This window comes from Chiloscyllium plagiosum, chromosome 21 (genome assembly GCF_004010195.1).
Source record: "Chiloscyllium plagiosum isolate BGI_BamShark_2017 chromosome 21, ASM401019v2, whole genome shotgun sequence".
NCBI classification, from domain to species: Eukaryota; Metazoa; Chordata; class Chondrichthyes; order Orectolobiformes; family Hemiscylliidae; genus Chiloscyllium; species Chiloscyllium plagiosum.
In genome coordinates this window covers 7,170,455-7,193,288 of record NC_057730.1, presented here as the reverse complement: position 1 = coordinate 7,193,288, position 22,834 = coordinate 7,170,455, and the positions used below count along the sequence as shown (strand labels likewise).

Here is a 22,834-nt window from a genome sequence, read left to right as displayed (position 1 = left end):
TGACTCTATAATATGTAAATCCCAGAACTTCTTTTAAGTCACATTCTCGAAATAACTTAAGGTCTTACAAAAAAAGGTTACATCTCAGCTCAGACAATGCATTAAAGGTGTGAGGTTAGAGTCTGTCTATATCCCACTCTTGAGTCAGACTGGTTCTGTTTCCAAAGTAGGAATTTATAAAATATTACATGGATTGACTGCCTGCATGATTGCCTTCAGATTGTGAACATTTTGAACAAAATCGAATGTACCTATAAGTATGATTTTGCAAATGCAAATTCACCCCATAGATTTACATGTCAATTAACCGAAACCTGCAATCCATTCTAAAAGATGAAAGACTTAACAACAATTTAGATTTATTCATGACACTGTAATCATTTGCTATAAATTCTGCACCTTATGATCCTGCTTCTGATGAAGGAGCAGCACTCCAAAAGCTAGTGCTTCCACATAAATTTGGTGGACTAAAACCTGTGTGATTTTTAACTTTAAAATAAGTTTTTTACCTATTATGAATCCCATATTATGCTTGGCCAGTAGACTGTTTATCTTGAAACGTATGCAGTGCTGTTTTGACATGTGTAAGTTTGATAACGTGCAAATCAATGTAAGTAAAATGAATGTGTCATTAGAGATGCAAGTTCAGTATATTTCAAGTTCTAACACACAGTTTGCTTCAACAATAAAACTTTAATTCATGCAAGCTGTCTGTTTTAGATATGCAAGATTTTTTCTCCTTTCTTAAAATATCCTTGGTTAACTTGTGTAAAATTGGAATTACCTTGATAATGTTAACAAACATACAAATATTATATTTGTGTGACAGTCCTCTAATTACTATTTTAATACCAGCATAACCTTGTTTAAAGTACTTTGTTGAATTAACAGTTTCAAGTAAAAATTTTATGAACTAATACCTTGTAAAGATGGACAGTATTAGTAGTAAGTTTGGAGGTATTTAAAGTCCAGTGCTCTAGTGAAGTGATTTATAATCCAGGGTACCAAAAATAATTCTTCACAAAATCTTTTGCGTTTACATGAGAGTAGATTATTTACCATTTGTTTTAAATAAATTCTATTGTTAAATATTATGTTGGCATTTGAACATTAACCAGAAATATTTTTGTTAATACTAGTAAGATTAATCTGATATTTTTTCGTGCTTATGGCTAGTTTACTTTCCTTGACCTAGCTCCTGCCAGTTATTTTCCAGCTGCAGTTGCTGACAAGCTGGGGAGATCCTTACTACATCGGTCTTAATGGACTAGAATTCTATGGCGACAATGGGGAAAAGATTCTTCTAACAGAGAATAGTATCCTATGCAAAATGAAAAAGTCAAATTATTGAATAGTCTTCTGAATAATATTTAAAATAGAAAAATCGTATTCCAGTACTGCTGCCTTTTAAGAATGCTGAGGCCACTGTTTAATCTGTTGCCTAACCTCTTTATAGTACAAATATTTTGAATTATCAATATGAAAGGAACAACTCGACTTTCTGAAGAATTGATTGTGGTTGAATTTCTACATACTCTTCCAATTTCTCTTCAATCATTCAAGACTGACACCTTCCACGCACTTTCTGTTCTACTGACTCCTGCCTTGTATATCCCCTATATCTGTTCCCAACACACTACCTACATCCTTGCATCCTTTTCACTCTACTCCTTTTTGGGACAAGTTTGGAAATCTATTTCACGTGTCATTTGATGCTAAATTAGTAGCAATTTTTTCACAATTGTTTGTTATCCAAAGGCATTAAGGTGTATGGGGCAAAGGCTGACATAGAGTTAGGCCTTGGATCAGCCTACTAATTGCTCAAGGTTCCAAACACAGACTTGGACTGTCATGGTGTTAAGGGATGGGGAGTGTCATGTAAATCATGTTAAGTGTGCACAAGAAAGATTTCTTAATATGAGGATGTGCCTACTAGAGAAGAAGTAATACTTTTCAAAACTCACTAATACTTGACCTGGGAAATATGGCAGGGCAAGTTATGGAGCTGTCAGTGAGGGAGCACTTTGCTGCAAGTGACCACAATTAGTTGAGTAAGGCCAATTTTGACGGTATTAGACAGGAAGTTTAAAAAGTTGATTTGGAGAGGTATTCACAGGTAAAGGGACAATTGGGAAGTGGAAAGCATCCCAACGAGAGTCCAGAATCAGTATGTTTCTATGAGAGTGAAGGGCAAGGGAGGTAAGTGCATGAAATGCAGGGTGACGAGAAATTGAGACTCCACTCAAGAGAAAGAAGGAGGCATATATAAGGTATAGACAGCTGGGGTCGAGTGAATCCCTCGAGGATTTTAAGGGCAGTAGGAGTATACTTGAGACGGAAATCAGGAGTGCAAAATGTGGACATGAGATAGCTTTGGCAAATAGGGTTAAGGATAATCCAAAGAGATTCTACAAGTACATTGAGGGCAAAAGAATAACTAGGGAGAAAATAGTGCCCCTTAAAGATCAACGTAGCTGTCTATATGTGGAACCGCAGGAGATGGGTGAGGTACAAGATGAATATATTGTGTCATTAGTTACTTTTGGGAAGAACATGGAAGTTAGAGTGCTTGGGGAAATACTGATGTCTTGAAAATAATTCATGTTACAGAAGAGGAAGTGTCTTAAAATACATAAGGTAGATAAATCCCTGGGACCTGATGAGGTATTTCCCAGAACTTTGTGGAAAGTTAGGGAAGAGATTGCTAGCTTTCTGAAATATTTGATCATCCATAGCCATGGATGAGGAGCTGGAAGACTGAAGGTTGGCTAATGTGGTGCCATTATTTAAGAAAGTCAACAAGGAAAATCCAAGGAACTATAGATCGTTGAGCCTTACATCAGTGGTGGGTATGTTGTTGGAGGAGATTCTGACAAACAAGATTTGGAAAGGCAAGGACTGATTAGGGATAGTCAACATGACTTTGTGTTAGAAATTCTGTCTAACTAACTTGAATTGAGTTTTTTGAAGAGATGACAAAGAGGTTTGATGAAAGCTGAGTGGTAGATGTTGTCTATGTGGATCTCAGCAAAGCATTTGACGAGGTTCCACACGGTAGTTTGGTTCATAAGGTTAGATCACATGGGATCCGGTTGGAGCTTGCCAATTGCATACTAAATTGGCTTGAAGATAGAAGATGGAGGGTGGTGGTGGAGGGTTGTTTTTTTCGACTGGATGCCTGTGACTAATGATGTGCCAGAAGAATTGGTGCTGGGTTCACTGCTTTTCATCATTTATATAAATGATTTGGATGTGAATATAGGTAGTATGTTTAGTAAGTTTGCAGGTGACCCAAAATAGGTGATGTAGTGGACATTGAAGAAGATTATCCCAGAGTACAATGGGACCTTTAGCAGACAGGCCAATGAGCCAAGGAGTGGCAGATGCAGTTTAATTTAGATAAATGTAAGATATTGCATTTTGGTAAGGCAAACCAGGGCAGGACTTATACAGTTAATGGTAGGGCCATGGGGAATGTTGCCAAACAAAGAGATCTTGGGGTACAGGTACATAGTTCCTTGCAAGTGGAGTCACAGGTAGACAGAGTGGTGAAGAAGACATTTGACACACTTGCCTTCATTGGTCAAAATATTGAGTATTGGAGTTGGGATATCATGTTGTGGCCATACAGGTCATTGTGAGGCCATTTTTAGATTACTGCATACAATTCTGGTCTCTCTTGTATAGGAAGGCTGTTTTAAACTTGCGAAGGTGCAGAAAGACTTACAAAGATCTTGCCAGGACTGGAGGATTTGATTTATAAGGAGAGGCTGAATAAGCTGAGGCTATTTTCCTTGGCTGAGGGGTGATTTTATCGAGGTTTATAAAATCATGAGGGGCATGGATAGGATAAATGGCCAAGGTCTTTTTCATCAGGTGGGGGAGTCCAAAACTAGAGGACATAGATTTAAGGTGAGAGGGAAAGGTTTTAAAAAGGATCTGAGGGGTAACTTTTTTACACGGGGGTGGTGTATGTACAGAACAAGCTCTCAGAGGAAATGGTGGAGGCGGTACAATTACATTTAAAAGGCATCTGGATTGATATATGAAAAAGAAGGGTTTAGCCAAATGCTGGCAAATGGGACTAAGTCCTATTGGGACGTCTAGTCAGTGCGGATGAGTTGGACTGAAGGGTCTGTTTTTGTGCAGTGAGACTCTGTAAATGGCCTCCTGTTCCTATAACAAAAGAGCTGAAAATTAAAGAGGACCTACCAGAAGGTTTAACAAAACTAGAGGCAATTGAGTTTCCAAACTCTGACAACTCCAACTCCAGGGCCAGAATGAACTGGGCGAAGAACTACAAGTCTTTTTTTCTGAATGTTTTACTGTAAATGAATTAATATAAAACTGCAAAAGTGACTTCAAAAAATTAGCTAGTTTGAATCTTCAGATTCTGGATTTGTAAATCTTATTTTGTGTTTTTACTGAAAGCATTTTTGGTATATTTGCTTTTTAGTTATTCACCAATCAACTCTACGGTCCTAAAACAATTTGTTCAGACTACACTTGGATGCATTCTTTCCTCTGTGCTAATGACCCATCTACTCCCTGTCCTCTGTTCCCCTACAGTCACTATTCATCTTTTGGAATTGCAAATCTTGATTAAGGGGAATGAATTATTGACACGACTAGTTGTATTAAGATCCTATCCCATATTGTTACAACACGGGGTAAACCCTCTTGTTTAATTTAAACCAACAACACAGAGCAGATTTATCCCATGCAGTAATCTGTCAAAATTCAAGAGGCCAAGAACTATTTAAAATAAAAATGAACAACTTTATTTCTTAAAGCATAACAGAGAATAATTACCTAACAACTATATACAACTCCTTCCTGTAACCTATCTTTTATCTTCTCCTCTTTAATACCAGTCCGATAAAGCCCCCTGATTAAGATTTATAAAACAAAGCTTTTTATCTCAAAACCAGGCAGTTTTTGGTTCTTCTCTATATTCCTGTTGTCTTTTCTTCATCTTGGGGATTCTGCTTCACAGGTTACCGATTGATAAAGGTACCTTTAAGAGAGTTATTTTTCAGGCAGTCTTTACATGCTGGTGGCTTGGCAGTTCTCCCAACTGTTCAATTTTCTCTGGCCTTATAACCCCAAAGCATTGGATTGTGTCATTCGCTTTTAAGATTGTCAATGTCCTCAATTCAAACTTGGTTAGAGGTTGGTATCTTGGGGTATAATTTAAATTGATTGGCCAGATTCAAATTTGTTTTGACTCCAGACAACCAGCTATTCAAGTTGTTCGACCAAATGTTACATTATTTTTCTTTCAGAACACTTGGTACTGTCAAGTAGTTCTACTAGCTTTTAACTTTCTTAAAGGTACAGTACACCACATTCAAAACAATATGAAAAGGGTACACATTGTGTGTATAAAGCAAAGATATCGGTCAGGGCATAGGAGCGCAGGGATATCAGTCTTACTATTGCAATACTTATCATTCATTTGGATGCAGCCAAAATTCATAATGTTTTAATTTAATCTGCTAAATCAGTGAAATATTGCAGTTTCATACTTGCTGTTGATTAAATGTAGCTAAGCAATCTACATCTGTTGCAATATAAAGAAAAATGATTGTTGTTGTTGAAATTTGATCAAATAAATTTATTGTCCAGAATGTTCTTAACTCTCCGTTATCAGACATTTCTGCTTTTCCAGATAGTGTGAATGTTTTAGAAAGTGTTTCGGGGGATGTTCGAACCCCAGACAAATTAATTGATGGAATAAATGACACAAATGATGGGAGACACATGTGGTTAGCTCCTATTCTTCCTGGATTGGTAAGAAGCACAATTTCTGTCCAGTAGTTGCTCTATTTTGAAGAGAATAGGATCTGATTAATTATGTGCACTTGTTGTTGCTTTTTAATTGTCTTTAGTTTTGTTCATTTTGTGAAACTGGACAACTATGAATAGATAATAAAGGGTAATGCTGTAGTAAACTATGTTAATAGCTATAAAGAGCTTGTCATTTTCATCACTGCAGTAAGAACAACTTGCACAAATCCATATGCTGTTGTGAATGTTATGAGAGTTTTTGAATATAAATTACTCTTTTCTGTTGTAGGTAAATCGGGTTTATATCATTTTTGATCAACCTGTTGCAGTTTCAATGATTAAACTCTGGAATTATTCAAAAACCCCTCAAAGAGGGGTGAAAGAATTTGGGGTATGTCATCATAAATGCATCAAAGTAATTAAGTTATTACTTGTATGCTTCTTAGTAGCCAACGGTTATACTGGATACACCCATGTCATCAGCATAATTATCTAATTTATATAACATAATCATACCTTTTCAGGAATTTCACTGTGGCCAGCCATTGTTTTGCAGCCTATGTTTGCTAAGAAAAGATTGTAAGTGCATTATTGTTGATGCTATAACTGGTAAATATAACTAGTGAATTTTGATCTGCAGCCATACCTTTTTAAAATAGAATTAAATGAATTATAAAGACTTGGGAATTGCAATTGTCATTTAGAAATATAATGAAACAGTTTTTTTTTAAGTTTTACATTAGCATAATTTCTGTGATCTATTGATGCAAAATGTAAAATTAATTTGGTGTTTAGTGTTACTTGTATGATTACTTCATATTCTGTTGTTTCACAGCTACTTGTTGATGATTTATTAGTCTACAATGGAATCCTAAATATTGTGAGTCCTGTGGCCCGTGGTATCCTGCCAACTTGTGAACCTATTATCCCATATCATACTATCCTTTTCACCAATGATGAGAGGATTACACATAGAGAGAGAAATACTGTTATAAGGTACATCAAATCAAATAGATTATTTATTGTTGCTAAATAAAGTTTCTGTGCCTCATATTTGTGGAATCAATTGAATGTAGTCCTGCTTTGATAGATAATGGCGGAGAAATTTTGGAAGAAATTTGTGACTGCAGAGTGAACAAGGGAAATAATGTACTGTGGTCATGGTCATTTGAAGGTGTAGATTATCTCTTTGGCTGTAGCGCTAAGACTGGACAAATACATGATTGGTGAGATTCAAATTGAAATAATCAGAATAGATTTTAAAGCAACAATGCTCAGTGGACAGGTAAGGGAAATTTCAGTTGCCGGACACTTTAACATGGAACCCTGTTCCCTGGCCAACATCTCTGTCTCAAGCACGCTGCAGTGCTCCAGCAAAGCTCAATGCAAGCTGGAAAGATCCGTTTGGGGATCTTGCAGCCTTCTGAACTCTGTCGAGTTCAACAACTTTAGGCCAAGCCCCACACATCAGACCTTGTAATCACATAGTCTGTGAATATACACAGCCCAATGTCAGCCACTAACTGTCTCCAGTAATAGCAATTCACCCTCCTAGCCAGATCGTTAACCACTCCTTTGCCTGTACAACTGTTCTTCTCTGTCTTTGGGCTCTAAACCCACCTTCGTTTACTCCTCACCCCTCCCCCTCCTACTCCACCTTCTACATATAAACTGACATTTCCTAGCTACCATCAGTTCTGAGGAAAGGTCACTGGATGCCGAAATGGTTATTTTAATTTCTCTGCACAGATGCTGCCAGACCTGCTGAGCCTTCCCAGCAATTTTTGTTCTGGTTTCTGATTTACAGCATCACGCAGTTCTTTCGATTTTTATTAAAGGAAATTAGGGCTGAGAACAGTGGTTTTCAATGGCAGAAGGCTCAATGGTTAGTTTTATAGAAATTGATGGTAGCATCTGCTTTTAAAGGATTTGGGATTGTGACTAATGGAAGTCAGCCACTATATTAAGGGAAAGGAATTCAATCAGCTGCAATTCTTTGGGAGTAGAGTCTAAACACCAGAGGGTGGGTTTTGAAAATGCTGTGTCATTGTATTGCAATATCTTGAGTAACTAGAGAAGGAAGTGAATTATTCTTTGCAAAAACTTCAACAGTGCAATGAACAATGCCGAGGAGACTGTTTTACGTTAACTGCCAACTAATAAACTTTGCAAGGGAAGAGCCATTTTCGGGGGACCTTATAAATTGTTTTAGCTGTCAATACAATCTTCTTAAAATTAATGTTTGCTTCTTTAATCTAAAGCCACAAAACAATAAAAACAATTGAGTATGTGGTAAACTAATTGTGGTTTTTTGTAGTGTTTCAATCCTATCATTGTCATCAAAGATAGCTAGTTTGCTCTCTAGATACCATGAATATGTTTGAGGAGAAAGTGAGGTCTGCAGATGCTGGAGATCAGAGCTGAAAATTCCTGAAGAAGGGCTTATTTCTCCTGTTCCCTGGATGCTGCCTGACCTGCTGCGCTTTTCCAGCAACACATTTTCAACCATGAATATGTTGGCTACCTCGTGCTTTATTTTACTTAACAACATGTCTTTTGTTTTCCATTCATTGAAATTCATAGTCCCAGTTTGAATTGATATGAGGTGATGTCATTTTCAACTCAAACTTGGTTAACACAGTCTTCCATCCATTGATATCTCATATCTCAACGGACTAATGGTATTACCGCTGGACTGTTAATCCAGATACCCAGGTAATGTTCTGGACACCTGGGTTTCATCCTGCCTCAGCAGATGGTGGCATTTGAATTCAATAAAAAAACTGGAATTAAGACTCTAATGGCAATCATGAATCCATTATCAGTTGTTGGAAAAATCCATCTGGTTCACTGATGTCCTGTCGGGAAAGAAACTGCCATCTTTACCTGGTCTGGCTTACAAATGACTCCAGACCTACAACAATGTGGTTGACTCTTAACTGTCCCCTGGACAAATAGGGGCTGGCAATAAATGCTGGTCTAGCCAGTCATGTCGACATCCTGTGAATAAATTTTTAAAAATCACAAGCATATACTATCTGTTCCCAAAAGAATATTTAAAAAAAAACACAAACTCAGCAGGTCTGGTAGCATCTGTGGAGAGAAAGCAGAGTTTGTTTCAAGTCCAGTGATCCTTTTTCAGGTAGCAGCTAGGAAAAGGTAGCATGATGATGGTGGTGTGGGAATTGGGGAGGTGGGGACGAAGGACTGAGCTGCTTTGTGAAGAGAGAAAGAGGAAAAAAAAAGTTAGACAAACGAAGGCATTGAGATCGTAAGCCAGGGAAGAAAAGCCGCTGGATATGGAGGCTATGACTGTGTGTAAATGGGTTGGCTATGCTGAAAGCAACTCCTGTCGTGACCTATCGTGGGTGTAGGGATGGGTAATAAACATGGAAGAAAGTGTTCATGCTGTAAAATGATGAAACTCATTACTGAGACCTGAAGGTTATAGTTAGTAACCATTAACAGGTGCCAAGCGAACTGGTAAAACTTTTTATTTCTTGTTTTGTTGGCTAAACATCTATTCCGTGCAGTGGGAGATTGAAAATTTATAGAATATTACAACATTGAAGGTGATTTGGCTCATCATGTCTGTGCTATATCTTTGAATGAGCTATCCAATTTTACCAATTCCTGTATACTTTGCCCATAGCCCTGTAAAGATTTTCATTTTCAAATATTTATGCAGTTTCTTTCAGAATTGGCTTCTGTCACCCTTTCAGGCAGTACATGCCACATCTTTAAAAAGGTGCAAAATATTAAAATGCGTAATATTCATCAGTAGAGTTCTGACAGTACCTAGAGTATTTCTGGTAACCTGAGTCATTTGCTGGCAGCTATTTTATTTAGGATAGCCATTATCTCCTGATACTGTAACAATCCCAAAGGTATACTTCCCCGTTTTAAATGTGTGTATGTATTTGTTGTATATGCAGAGAGATTTTATACTTCACTTTGCATGAAAAGGGAAATAAAATGAGGTGCTACTGTGGCCCTTGTAATTTTGTTTAAAAATTGAGGCTCTGTGCCAATTATGATGCCAACAATTGGATATGTTTAGGCTTTTATGAAGAGATCAAGTGAAAATTAGCATAAGCTGAGAAAGCTCTGATGAAGAATCAGCTAGACTCAAAATGTTAGCTTGCTCTGTCTCCATGGATGCTGCCTGACCCACTGTGATCTCCAGCATTTTTCAGTTCAAAAAGCAGCATATCTCCCTTACACCATTGAACATGTTCATTGATGTTTTATTTAATTATTCTTGCACAGTAACCAAGTGGAAGATCAGGATGTGAAGATGACCAATGAAAACCAAATTATTCAACGAGCCAAGAAGAAGCAAGCGGCTGACCCAGGTTAGATTTTCACCCTTTTCTCTGTTTCAACTAGTTAAAGGGAGGTTAAGGAAAGAGAAAGACTTGGTTTATGTAGTGACTTTTCAAAACTTAGGTCATTTCCACTCTGGTCATGCAGCAGCTAATTTGCACCAAACCAACTCTGTCTCCATGATCCCGTCAGAGAGGAGCAGGCCATAGCAGTCTACATCAGGCACCTTTCTCAAGGCCCGTGAAACTTACTGAGATCTTGGGGCCTGGTCTGAAAACCAGATTTAGCTGGATAGTCACAGACTCAGCATTGATGGGAGAAGGGCTGTAACCCTATCGAAGTTACTTAATCTATAAGCCTCAAAGCAGATCAGCAATGTAACACTTGCATTTTCTGGTTTAATCTCGTGTGATCCATTGTAGAAGTGCAGTCTCAATGTCCTAGGAATTTGGAGACAAATTTGAAAAAAGATCTAGAGCTCACTGGGGAGATTAGACACATTTGATGCATTTCTTACCATCAGTGATGTCTGGCCTCCTCTGGTAAAAGCACATAGTATCTACATTATCATTTGATAATTTAGATTTTTAAAATAGACACAGATTTTGTTTTCAGTTCTGTCAATATAAATGTTTCTTTTCAGAAAGTCATTTGGAATGGCAAAGTTAATGCATCAGTTCGAAGAAAGCTTTGATTTCAGCCTGCAGGATTTCTAGTTTTATCATGGGATGTGTGATTTAGTGGCTGGGCCAACATTTATTGCCTATCCCCAGTTGCCCTTAAGAGGGTGGTAGAGATAAGCTAATTTGAACCACTGTAGTCCATTTGATGTAGGCAGCATTTATGTTTGCCAGTCAAAGCGGTGAGAGGCCTGAAGGGAACTTGGGCCAATCAAGTGGCCCACTTTATCCTGGAAATTGATTTGGATTTTGAGTGTTGTTGGAGAGTGGAGAGTATTCAATCACTCTCCTTTATGCCTAGTAGATGGTGAACAGACTTTGCAGAATCAGGAGGTGAGTTACTCACTGCAGGATTCCTGGACTCTGACTTGCTCTTGTATCTACACGGTTAATTCAGTTCAGTTTCTGGCTAATGGTAACCCCCAAGATGCTGATAATTGGGGATTCAACAGTGTTAATGCCACTTGAATGTCAAGGGGTGATGACTCGATTGTCTCTAGTTATAGATGGTCATTGCCTGGGCATTTGTGTGTCTTGACAATATCATATGTCATCCCAAACCTGGATTTTGTTCAGGTCTTACTGCATTTAGTCCTGGACTGCTTCGGTATCTGAGGAGTCACAAATGGTGCTAAACATTGTGCAATCATCAGCAAACATCCCCACTTCTGACCTTATGTTGGAGGGAAGGTGATCACTGAAGCCGCTGAAGATAGATGGGCCTACGACACTACCACGAGTATCTCCTGCAGCGATGTCAGATTTAGATGACTGACTTCCACAATTCACAACCATCTTCTCATGTGTCAAGTATGACTAGCCAGCAGATAGTTTTCCCCAGATTTGCATTGAGTCCAGTTTTGCTCTGACTCCTTAATGCCATACTCTCACAAATGCAGCCTAAGTGTCAAGGGCAGTCATTCCCATCTCATCTCTGAAAGTCAGCTCTGTTATTAATGTTTGATAGTACTTTTGACTGATGATCATAAGTAGACTGATGGGACAATAATTGGCTAGTTTGGATTTGTACTGTTAGGAAAAACCTGGGCAATTTTCCATGTTGGCTATGTTGTGGCTATTCTGAAGCACTTCATTTCTATTTCCTGAATATTGTTAGGACCCATAGCTTTTATAGTAGCCAGCTTTTGTTGATATCAAATGGAGAAAATTGAATTGGCTGAAGACTGATATGTATAATGCTGGTGACCTCTGGTGGAGACTGACATGGGTTATCCACTTAATACTTCAAGCTGCAATTGGTTTGGCCTTTTGCACTGATGGGGAGATTTGTGAAGCTCTCTCCTCCAGTGAGTTGTTTAATTGTCTTCCACCATGCACGACTGGATGTGGCAGGACTGCAGAGCTTAGATCTGATCCATCGGTTTTGGTTCTGGTGCTGCTCCTGGGAATGTCTCCTGCACTCTACATTACAACAGGGTTGATTCCCCCATCTTGATGGTAGTGGTAGAGTGAAGGATACACCTTATCATAAGGTTACAAGTGTGTTAGAGTACAATTCTGCTGCTTGCTAATGACCTATAGCACTTTATGGACATCCATTCTTGAGTTGCTGGAGCTGTTTGAAGTCTATCCCATTTAGCACAGTGATTGTGCTGCACAACACAATGGAGCATATTCTCAATGAGATATGGGACTTCATCTTCACAAGAACTGTGTGGAAGTCATTCTAATCAATACTGTCATGGACAGGTGCATTTGAATCTGAAAGGTTGGTAAGATTGAAGTCAAGTATGTTTTCCCCTCTTGGCTTCCATCACCTACCACAGACCAGTCTGCTAGCTATGTCCTTTAGGATTCAACCAGCTCAGTCAGTAGTGCAGCTGCTGAGCCACTGTTGGTGGTGGACATTGAAGTTCCCACCCAGAATATATTCTAAGCTGTTTTCACACTCAGCGTGTTCAACATGATACTGATACATCAGCTGAGCAGGGTGGGGCAGTGCGTCCATCTGATGTGATGGAATTCAAATCCAGGTCCCAAAAACATTGCCTGGATCTCTGGATTATTAGTCTAATGACAATACCTCTAGGCTATGACGTCCCCCTGGAGCTTAATTGATTGTCTATACAAAATGGAACTTGTATGACATACGGGGGAAAAAAAGACCAGCAACCATTCGTGGTTTGAGCCTAGTTCAGAGATTAGTTTATATTCAGCAGAAGGTAAATCTGTTCATTGTGTGGAAATCTCCAGACTGGGAGAATTTAATTTGTAGAATATCCAGATAGTGAGGGTTTGCCAAGTCTTCAAGCTGTGCGTGGGATAGGTGTTCAAACCTGCAGAACTAAAAAGAGGCTTAGGGCAACAAAACTAAAAAGAGCCAGATAAGACATTGAGGAGTTAAAATCAGAGTCATGTTTCAGTGGATCTAGTATCTGCAAAGGTTAAAGTATAATTTCTGTAAACCTTTCTACATTTGTGTTTGGTTTCCTTTTGTGTAATAAGCATGATTATTTCAGAAAAAATCACATTGACAGCTTTGTGTGAATATATTCAGTAACTAACCATGGTAGCAACTAACCACAAAAATTAAACATATAAACTATCAAGCCAGGTTTCACTCTGGGATTTGACTTGTCCAATGTTGTTATCAGCTGGCATCATAACATCAGTGATAGTTCCTGAGTTATAACTTGGTTTGTATAGCTTTTGGGAACCTTAAAGTTATCCAGTGCACACAGTTCTCCAGTTCTCACTGGAGTTTGGAGAATACATAAGAAACAGGGACAGCAGTGAACCAAACAAGCCCTTGAGCCTGTATTAACACCCAATGCGTTCATGACTGATCTTCACCTCCAGCTGCATTTTCCCCTCTGTACCTTGATTCCCTGAGATCATAAATCATTCTCGGCCTCAACAGAGAGGTGTGATGGCTCAGTGGTTAGTAATGCTACCTCACAGTGCCAGGGAGCTGGGTTCAATTTCTTGGTTGTCGTGTGGAGCCTGCACATTCTCCCTGTGTCTGCGTGAGTTTACTCCTGGTACTCCAGTTTCCTCTTACTGTCCAAAGAGTCCAGGGATGAGTAGGTTGAGTGGATTAGCCATGGTCGAAAAGTGTGGCACTGTAAAAGCACAGCAGGCAGCAGCTGAGGAGCAGGAGAATCGCATTTTCAGGCATAAGCCTGATGAAGAACGTATGCCCAAAATGTCGATTCTCTTGCTCCTCGGATACTGCCTGACCTGCTGAGCATTTCCAGCACCACTTTTCGACTGTGATCTCCAGCATCCTCAGTCCTCGCTTTCTCCTGGATTAGCCATGGACAGTGCAGTGTTACAGAGGAATACAGTAGGGACGTAGGTCTGAGATGGTGGGTCTGGGTGGGATGCTCTTTGGCCAAATGGCCTGCTTCCACACTGCAAGGATTGTATTTACACTCAAATAGGGGTAGAGAATTTAAAAGGTGTGATGTAACCTCTCCTCCTGTCAGATCTAACTCCTAGTTGATGATACAACTGACACCCTCCCAACTCTACCTTTGTCTTCCTGCTGACACTGCCCTCCCAACCCTCCAATCCCCGTACCTCTTCCGAAACCACAGCCGCCAGTTGATATCAGGTACCACCCTGCCAGGCTTTTGCAGCTTTAACTCTACCCAGCTTTCACCCTCTTCCCTTGCCACTTAAACACCCACATTCACCCATACTCTGATTAACTCACACTGAGAAGCTCTGACACATCTTATCAAAATGCGGCAGATAGAGCTATAAAAATTGACAATGGGTTGGGTTCTGCGCTGTCCTTTGACAGAAACAGGTAATTCAACGTTGAGAGTTAGTAGGTGCTTATCAAGAGGTACAGACTGAAGAAGGTGATTAGAGTTTGCCGGTGAGGCATAGTTGGGTTAGACAGCTGGATTCGATGATAGCTTATGTAACATGCACATGTACTCTGGCCACTTGTTTCCAACAAAATGTCAAAGTGGGGAGAAGAATTACAATGTAGACAACATGCAGGGAGGCAGTGGTATAGTGGTAATTTCATTGGACGTTCAATCGAGAACCCCAGCCTAATGTTCAGGGGTGTGGGTTCCAGTCCCACCATGGCAGACAGTGAATTTTGAATTGAATTTTTAAAATATCTGAAATAGACCGCGAGTGAACATGCTGTAAGAACCCATCTGGTTCACTAGGGAAGGAAATCTACTACCCTTACCCAGTTTACTGGTCTAAACATGACCCCAGACTCTCAGCAATGTGGTCGGCCCCTTACTGCCCTCTGGGCAATAAATGGCAGTGATGCTCCCATCTCGCTGATGAAGACGTATATTTTTTAAAAATGCTTTTTTTTATGAATAGTGGTACTGGTTTTTGGTGTACATGGTTATAATAAAATTAATACTGAAAAATATCTCACTTATATTTCATGTCCAATGAGTGGAAGGAAGCAACAAAAGATTTGAGCAATTGTTCCATCATTTTATTTCAGAGATCATTATTGAAACTCACACTGCAAGTAATCCAAAGGGTGAAATTAATTTTCTACCAGTGGTACCCAGTTTTAGTTTATTTCCATTAACCTATTCTTTCCTGTTGGTCTGTGTTTTATTTGGACTTGGTGATATTTAGAAATGTCATAAAATGCAGAGTCTCAAAATGATCAGTTTGGTCCATCTGGCTAATCTAGTTTTGGGTTGTCAGGTATTTAAATGTGCTATTTTATTGTTAATTTCTTGAGATTTGTGTTTGTGTGCTGAAGGTAATCATTGAGAACAAAACTTTTCTATCACCAAAGAGATTTATATTTCCTATATCAGATTACAGTGTTTAAACATGCAATTTGGCCTGCCCCATTGTTAGATTTAAATTGGCCCTTCCACATACTGTTGAAATGTTGAGTTAAATATAGTAAGTATATATTATAGAGAATAACACCTCTGCTGACAGTAGAAAACTATAATCAGAAAGCATACATTTCACCACTGAGTTGTAATTCTACTAGTGTTATTTTTGTCTATTATAATTATCACTAAGTTTATTGTGTATAGTATCAGCATTCTTTGCCAAAAAATTGCTCTGGATTTCGTCATTGACTGCTTTTGTGCTCAACAATAAAAAGATCTGGGCAACACTCAGTATGAAGACTTTGGTGAAGGTACAGATGAGATGTTTACTCTGGCTCCTAGGATAAAGATTATAGTCATGGATTGAATGAACCTGAATTTATTTTTCTTAGAACTAAGATGATGAAATTTGAGTGAGATGTTTACAATCACAAATCATTTAACTGGAGTAAATAAGGAGAAACTCTTCCCAGTGGTATGACTGGTCGATAAACAAGTTAAAAATCACACAACACCAGGTTGTAGTCCAACAGGTTTATTTGGAAGTACTAGCTTTCGGAGCGCTGCTCCTTCATCAGGTGGTTGTGGAGTATAAGATCATAAGACACATAATTTAGAACAAAAGATTACAGAGATATATTATACAAGATTGTGATATGTGTGACACTGTAATCTTTTGCTATTAATTCTGTGTCTTATGATCTTATACTCCACAACCACCTGATGAAGGATCTAGCGCTTCCTTATAAACCTGTTGGACTATAACCTGGTGTTGTGTGATTTTTAACTTTGTCCATCCCAGTCCAACACTGGCTCCTCCACATCGTCGATAACCAGAGGTCACAGACATTAAAGTGTACTGTATTCATCAGATTCTTGTTCTATCTGATCTATAAAAATGCGGCTAGAGGATCATTTGCAATTCGCTTGTCTTCTGCACTTTCCAAAAGATGTATCTTTTACAATCCACCAAACATTCTCTACGTGCTTTTCCTCAAGGACATTGTGTGAAATAATGTCAGTTTTCGTTTGTATTTTGACTTCTCCCGAACGTTTATCTGGACTAGTCAGATAAATACTATACTGTGAGAGCAGATCAGAGGATGGGAATTCTGCCCCAGGTAGCATGCCTCCTGATTCCCCCTGGTCTGCATTCAATCTGCGTTACAAGTCAGGGGTGTAATGGAATACAGTCCAATTGACCATCACCCCATCCATCACCTTCAAGCATTCACTTGCTGTACCACTGACATAAGTGGCAATAGTATATACTAATTGTAAGTTTGCTAACTGAGCTGATAGACTTGTTCTCAGATGTTTCATCACCATGCTAGGTAACATCATCAGTGAGTCTCCGTTGAAGCACTGGTGTTCTGTCCCACTTGCTATTTATGTGTCTTGATTTGGATCCCATTTACCAACCTCTGAGAAAAAGGACCGGAAATGATATCATTCACCTTAACAGACACATAAATAGAAAGCTGGACAGAACACCAGCGCTTCAACGGAGACTCGCTGATGATGTTACCTAGCATGGTGACGAAACATCTGAGAACTCAATGAGTAAACTTACAACCTCAACCTCAACCTGAGCTATAAATCTTCTCAAAAGTCGCAAATAGTATACTTTTTACAGCGTACACTGCAGCAACTCACCCAGGCTCCTCTAAGATCACCTTCCAAACCTGTGACCTCTACCATCTGTAACACACGAGCAGCAGATACATGGGAACACCACCAACTGCAGGCTCCCCTCCCTTGCAGTTGGGATAAATTTGCACCAAAAGCGGACTGTGGCTCACCAACGTCTCAAAGGCAGTGAGGACCTGCAACAATGCTGGCCTTCGTCATGAGGCTGATATCACATGAAGAAATATTAAGCTAGAGAAGTGATTGTTGAGCCCCTTGATTAGATACTTGTATCATTGACAGCCACAGATGATGTGCCAGGACACTGGATATTGATTAATGTGGTAGCATTATTTAAGAAAGGCTTTAAGGAAAAACCGAGAACTATAGACTGGTGAGCCTTTTGAGCCTTACATCAGTGGTCAGTAAGTTGATGGAGGGGAATCTGAGGGTCGGGATTTGTGTGCATTTGTAAAGGCAAGGACTAATTAGGGATAGTCAACATGGCTTTCTGTGTGAGAAATTGTGTCTCACCAGCTTGATTGAGATTTTTGAAGAGGTGACTGTAGTGATTGTAACAAGGTCAGCTGGGTGGACCTCATAAAATATGAGTTCCCTGATTGTGGCTGTTAATCAGATCCAATCAGGGAGCTCTGGATAACAGAAAATGCAGTATACAGTCAAGGTGGAAGTGTTTACAACTGTGAATCGACAGAGCAGCCTCGATAGAAGATGGTTCAAGAAGTTAAAGGGTCTGGAGCAGAGCATATAAAGCTCATTTTGCATACAATTATTAAGCTGTAGAATTCACTTACTGGTCTAGGCAGAATCTGTTTAGTTGTTTGAGATTAGAATTTGATAGGTAGATGAGGGAAAATGCAATCAAGAGACATGTGTTAGTGTAATTTGGATGATTTGCAGAATTGGGGGGTAAACAGACAGACCGGTTAGGCTGAATTGTTTCTCCGTGCTGTACATTTTACGCAATGGCATTTACTGGGGGTTTTATTTAAAGAAATACTTTCAGTCTCTATTAAAAAAACATTGCAAGGAAGCAGTTGATTTTAAGCTTCCTTTTTGTTAATGTTAATTTAACAATTACTCTTTGTAAACTCCGTTTACCAATAGATTCCATCTTTGGTTTTCTTTTAGCTCTACGTCCAAAGACATGTATGACTGACAGAGGATCATTTGGGAGAAGAAGGTTTTTATAAAGATCTCATCATGGTGAATTATCTGCAAATTATTGCTTTTGGTTTGGATTGTGCTGTCTATGTTTGAAACATAGTTTTGCTTTCTTTTTACAAAAGCGGACAGGAATTTGTCTTCAAAGCAACTACAGATTAACCAAACTTAAACACTATTTATCTGACATTGGTTTAAATACCCATACATTTAATTATTTTCTCCTTTGCGTTTTCTTGGCTGTTTAGTCTGTTAACAGAGGCAAAGAAAGTGCTGGGTCACCTGCAATTATATTTCAGCACCTTCGAGTCAAGTACCCAGTGAACCTTGTTTACTGTATTCACAAGAGCTGTCTGCACAATATCCGCTGGAAAGAAATTGAAGTGGCAGAATGAGCTAATAAGAGTAATATATGCACCCTCCCCAACCCTATCTCACTTTGGTGTGCCTGTCTTACCAAACATTTGTGTCTATTTGCACATTGTTGCCATTAAACTGTGTCCTTGCAAAATTGAATTTTAACAAAATAGCAAGTAATTATTAGTCCCATCTTTTTAACTTGGTTGTAATTTGACAAAAATCAATGTTTCGAAATGTAGTCAAGATTAAATGCATCTGTCTATGCCTCTGTCAAGTAAATTGCCCTCCAATTTGATAAAATCCATGACAGTTATGTTTAAACAAATATTCAATCACTTGCAACATGCTGTACTCAAGCAAGTCCTATGCTGAATATTTTTGTTAAGAAATTCTGTAGTTTGTTTATTATGCATACTCTGTTCCAAGAGGTTTGTGAACTTGTTAGTTCCAGTGCCTGTTTTGGTAAACTGTATTCCTGTAATGAGAATATAATCAGTATCAATCCAAACAAATTATCACTACTTCAATAAGTAATTTCTTTTTAAACTCAAGGAGCACTAAATAACCTTTAAGCCACTGACTGCTAATATTCTACTGAAAAATTTATTTATCAAGTAATCTGATGACTCTATCCTTCCAGCAATTCCGTGGAGTAATGAAAAAGCAACATACAACTATGTATATTCATCAGCTGTGCTGAGTCAAAATGGCTTCTTCTCACATTGAGAACTCTTAGTAATGCCTCACTTGGAAACGCAACTATTGCAAAATCCAAATACAATCTAACTTCAAAACGTGATTAAGTGCATTGCACAAAACCAGTGCTGATGTCTCACGAACTCTGTGACAATTTTTGTAGCATTGAAGAAATATATAACATACCCATACAGTCTTGTACTTGGACACATATCAGACTTTATTCTTTTTAATGTTTTCCATGTAATAATTGTACATATGTATGTGATATGTAAAGAATGACAATACTTATTAAAAAAAAACATTTTCAAATATAAAGAGCAATTTAAGTAGCTTTAATGTTCTGGTTTAAATGAATATCAACTTCTAAGCAACAAATATATATTATAATGAAATCTATTTTCCTCCATAACTTAACAATTTTAATGCAGCAAACTAATTATGAATCCATTATTTGAAAAAGGTACATTTATGAGAATTACATTCACATGTTGCATTATTCTCAGTAGAGTTCCTCATGTGTGTAATGTGTTCCTAATGTGAACCTTTCTGTCATAACCAAATTGCCTGGATGAAACAACAATTATGTGTAAAATTGTAGCAAAAACATTGGAAAATAACAACAAACAACCTGTAAGTAGTTTGAAATAACTCTTGCAGGGGTAGTATCAGACAACTGAACCTTTGCTCAGATATTCAGAGGTTAAGTGAGAGTATTAACTGGAATTCTAAAATTCTGAAAGGTTCCAAAATAGCAACACCAGCATCAAATCACTGCTGCATGCTCACTGATGTCACACTTTGCCTTCTTCCGGCAGGTGTTCACTCTGACTGCACGGAAGCTGTCACCAATAGGAGACCCAGCACAATTTACACCACAGACTATGCACACATCACAGGTGAAATTTCAGAGCCCTGCATGCATTCATAGCATCCCAGATGTCAATTGACCCAACTTTCTGCTCCACGTTTCTGACGTTAGTGCAACAAACAAAATATACTCTTCCCCATATTGAATTTACTGTGTACAGGGTTATATTGCAAAGTGACAGAGGAAATGTTTGGGGAAGAAACTTGAGCATTCTTTTGTGAAGGAAGAAGGTTGGTAAAATGCTAAATATATCTATTGAATTTGATTTATTAGGAATTATTTAATGAAATATTTCTATATTTAAAGTATCTCTTAGTCTACTCATTGCCTCTCCTCCTTCTCAATCATGTACTTCGCTGTTTCGGCACACTAGTGCAAAAATAGTCCTTCCAAAAAACCTGCTTGTAATTTTAATAGCTTTTCTTAAAACATAGCTGTACAATAAGGCCCTTGATGATAGCAAAAATATACCATATGCAACATTTATTGTTTCAAATTAAAAAATCTGGTGAATTCAGTTCTCATCCTGACAGGTTGGAGATGTGTGTGGATTTCAGTCGGTGATAACTATGTAAGTATTTCTTACATTACAAAAGGTTTATAATTAGTTTGTCGTAAAAACCTTTTCAGGTGCACTGAGGTCATGAAAGGTACTGGATAAATTCCAATAAAACTGTCAGTGTGATTCTTCCAGAAGTAGGTTTGCTACTGTTTTCTCAACAGCTTTATGTTGTTTTTAGCTTGAGAAGAGCTGAAGTGAATGAAAAGTTTTACAAAGATAATTTAAGGGAGGAAAGTATCACACGTTTTAAACTTTGAGTAGATTGTCTACCCTGGCTAGCAGCCGCACATGATATCACCCTCCCTGTGTTATAAGACTGTGTTACGAAACTGTTAAGAAGAAAACAGATATTATGAGTTGTATTGTGTTCCACAAACACTATTCAAACAGTTCCTCTGCAAAACATTCTTTCTGAGTCAGGGAACTGAAGTGAAGTTCTGGAATCACTAGCTCTGATCTGAGCTGGGAGGCGAGTTGGAGGGAGTCTAGTATCACATGAAAAACCTTAAGTCTATTCGGCGTATCTGTAAGTGTTTGTTTTTGTTTTTAACTTTAAGTTCAGGTCAATAACAATGGGTGCAATGCATCTGCACCTCCAGAATAGGATTAGCCAAACTCCAGGATTGACCTGGAATTCCTTGAACACTACGTGTGTGACACTGGAGAAAACCCATTGCAGTGTTTTAGAAGTATATTTTGCCCTAGTGTTTGCACATGTCTGAGAGAACTTCACTGAGAGGCAAAGAATGACAGATGTCCTTCCAGCCAGTTCAAAACACTCAACTGCAGAGGAGATGGTGTTTAAGATCAGTGGAGTTTTGGCTTGAACATGAACTCAGATATTTACAGTATTTTTTCCAAGATTTTGAAATCTTTTACCAGACTCTTCCAACCCAATGAGTAGGGCAAAGTTGAACTATCTCATCCGAAAAACAGCACTTCCAAGAGGACAACATTCTGTCAGGACAGCACTGTAATGTCATGAGAAATATGTGTTAAGTGTCTGCACTCAGGTTTAAGCTCATTCATGACCTTCTATATCACAGACAACAGGTAACAAGAGCCCGTTTGTGAAGGGGATTGACAGGGCAGACACAGAGGAGTTGTTCCACCTGACTGGGAAATCTAGAACATGGGGCACAGTCTCCGATAGGGATACATTTCTTTAGTTAAAGGTTGTGAATCTTTGGAATTCTCTACCTCAGAAAGCTGTGGATGCCCCATCGTGGAATCTATTTAAAGCTGAGAGTTTCTTTTGTCTCAGGGAGTCAAAATATATTAGGGTTTGGCAGAAGAATTGAGTTGAAGCTAATGAACAGCCATTCAATGGAGGACCGTGCATGAGGTGTTCTATAGTCTACTCGTTCCTAATCCATATAAACCCAAGTTATAAGGCTGAGCTTACCTCTGTATTCATGAAATTGATAGCACTCCTATTAAGGTTTGCCATCACTGCCCCCTCTGACCTATCACCTTCTCCCTCACCTTCATCCACCTATCACTTTCCCAGCTACCTTCCCCTAACCCCAACCCCCTCCCATTTATCTCAGCCCCAACCCACAAGCCTCATTCCCCCTGATGAAAGGCTTTTGCCCGAAACGTCGATTCTCCTGCTCCTTGGATGCTGCCTGACTTGCTATGCTTTCCCAGCACTACACTCTAGATTTAATATATTCTTTGACAAGATGTGGGTATTGCTGATTGTTCATTTCTAATGCTCCTTGTGAAGGTGGTGGTGAGCTGCCATGAACTGCCACAGTCCATGGGGTATAGGAGCATCCACAATGCTCTTAGGTAAAGAGTTTAGATTAGATTAGATTACTTTCCCGTGTGGAAACAGGCCCTTTGGCCCAACAAGTCCACTGGTGAGAGCCTTGACAGGGAACTTGTAGGTCATGGTGTTCCCATGTATTTGCTACCCCTGTCTTTCTAG

At 38.8% G+C, this 22,834-nt stretch overlaps 1 protein-coding gene across 5 annotated transcripts in view; it reads left to right on the top strand.

Annotated features, from left to right (window-relative positions):
• Window positions 1-22,356, top strand: part of LOC122560502 (katanin-interacting protein) — a 137,591-nt gene extending 115,235 nt beyond the window's left edge. For 4 of the 5 annotated variants that reach the window (XM_043711169.1, XM_043711164.1, XM_043711166.1 and 1 more), the window contains 6 exons: window positions 1,206-1,316; window positions 5,654-5,793; window positions 6,080-6,181; window positions 6,626-6,786; window positions 10,060-10,145; window positions 18,380-19,786. In XM_043711169.1, coding sequence (XP_043567104.1) covers window positions 1,206-1,316; window positions 5,654-5,793; window positions 6,080-6,181; window positions 6,626-6,786; window positions 10,060-10,145; window positions 18,380-18,441 — 662 coding nt within the window. In that variant the 3' untranslated portion in view covers window positions 18,442-19,786. Of the gene's footprint in view, window positions 1-1,205; window positions 1,317-5,653; window positions 5,794-6,079; window positions 6,182-6,625; window positions 6,787-10,059; window positions 10,146-18,379; window positions 19,787-20,286 lie in introns of those variants that run through there. The other variant, XM_043711165.1, reaches the window with a different exon arrangement.
• Window positions 22,357-22,834: the final 478 nt, after the last annotated feature.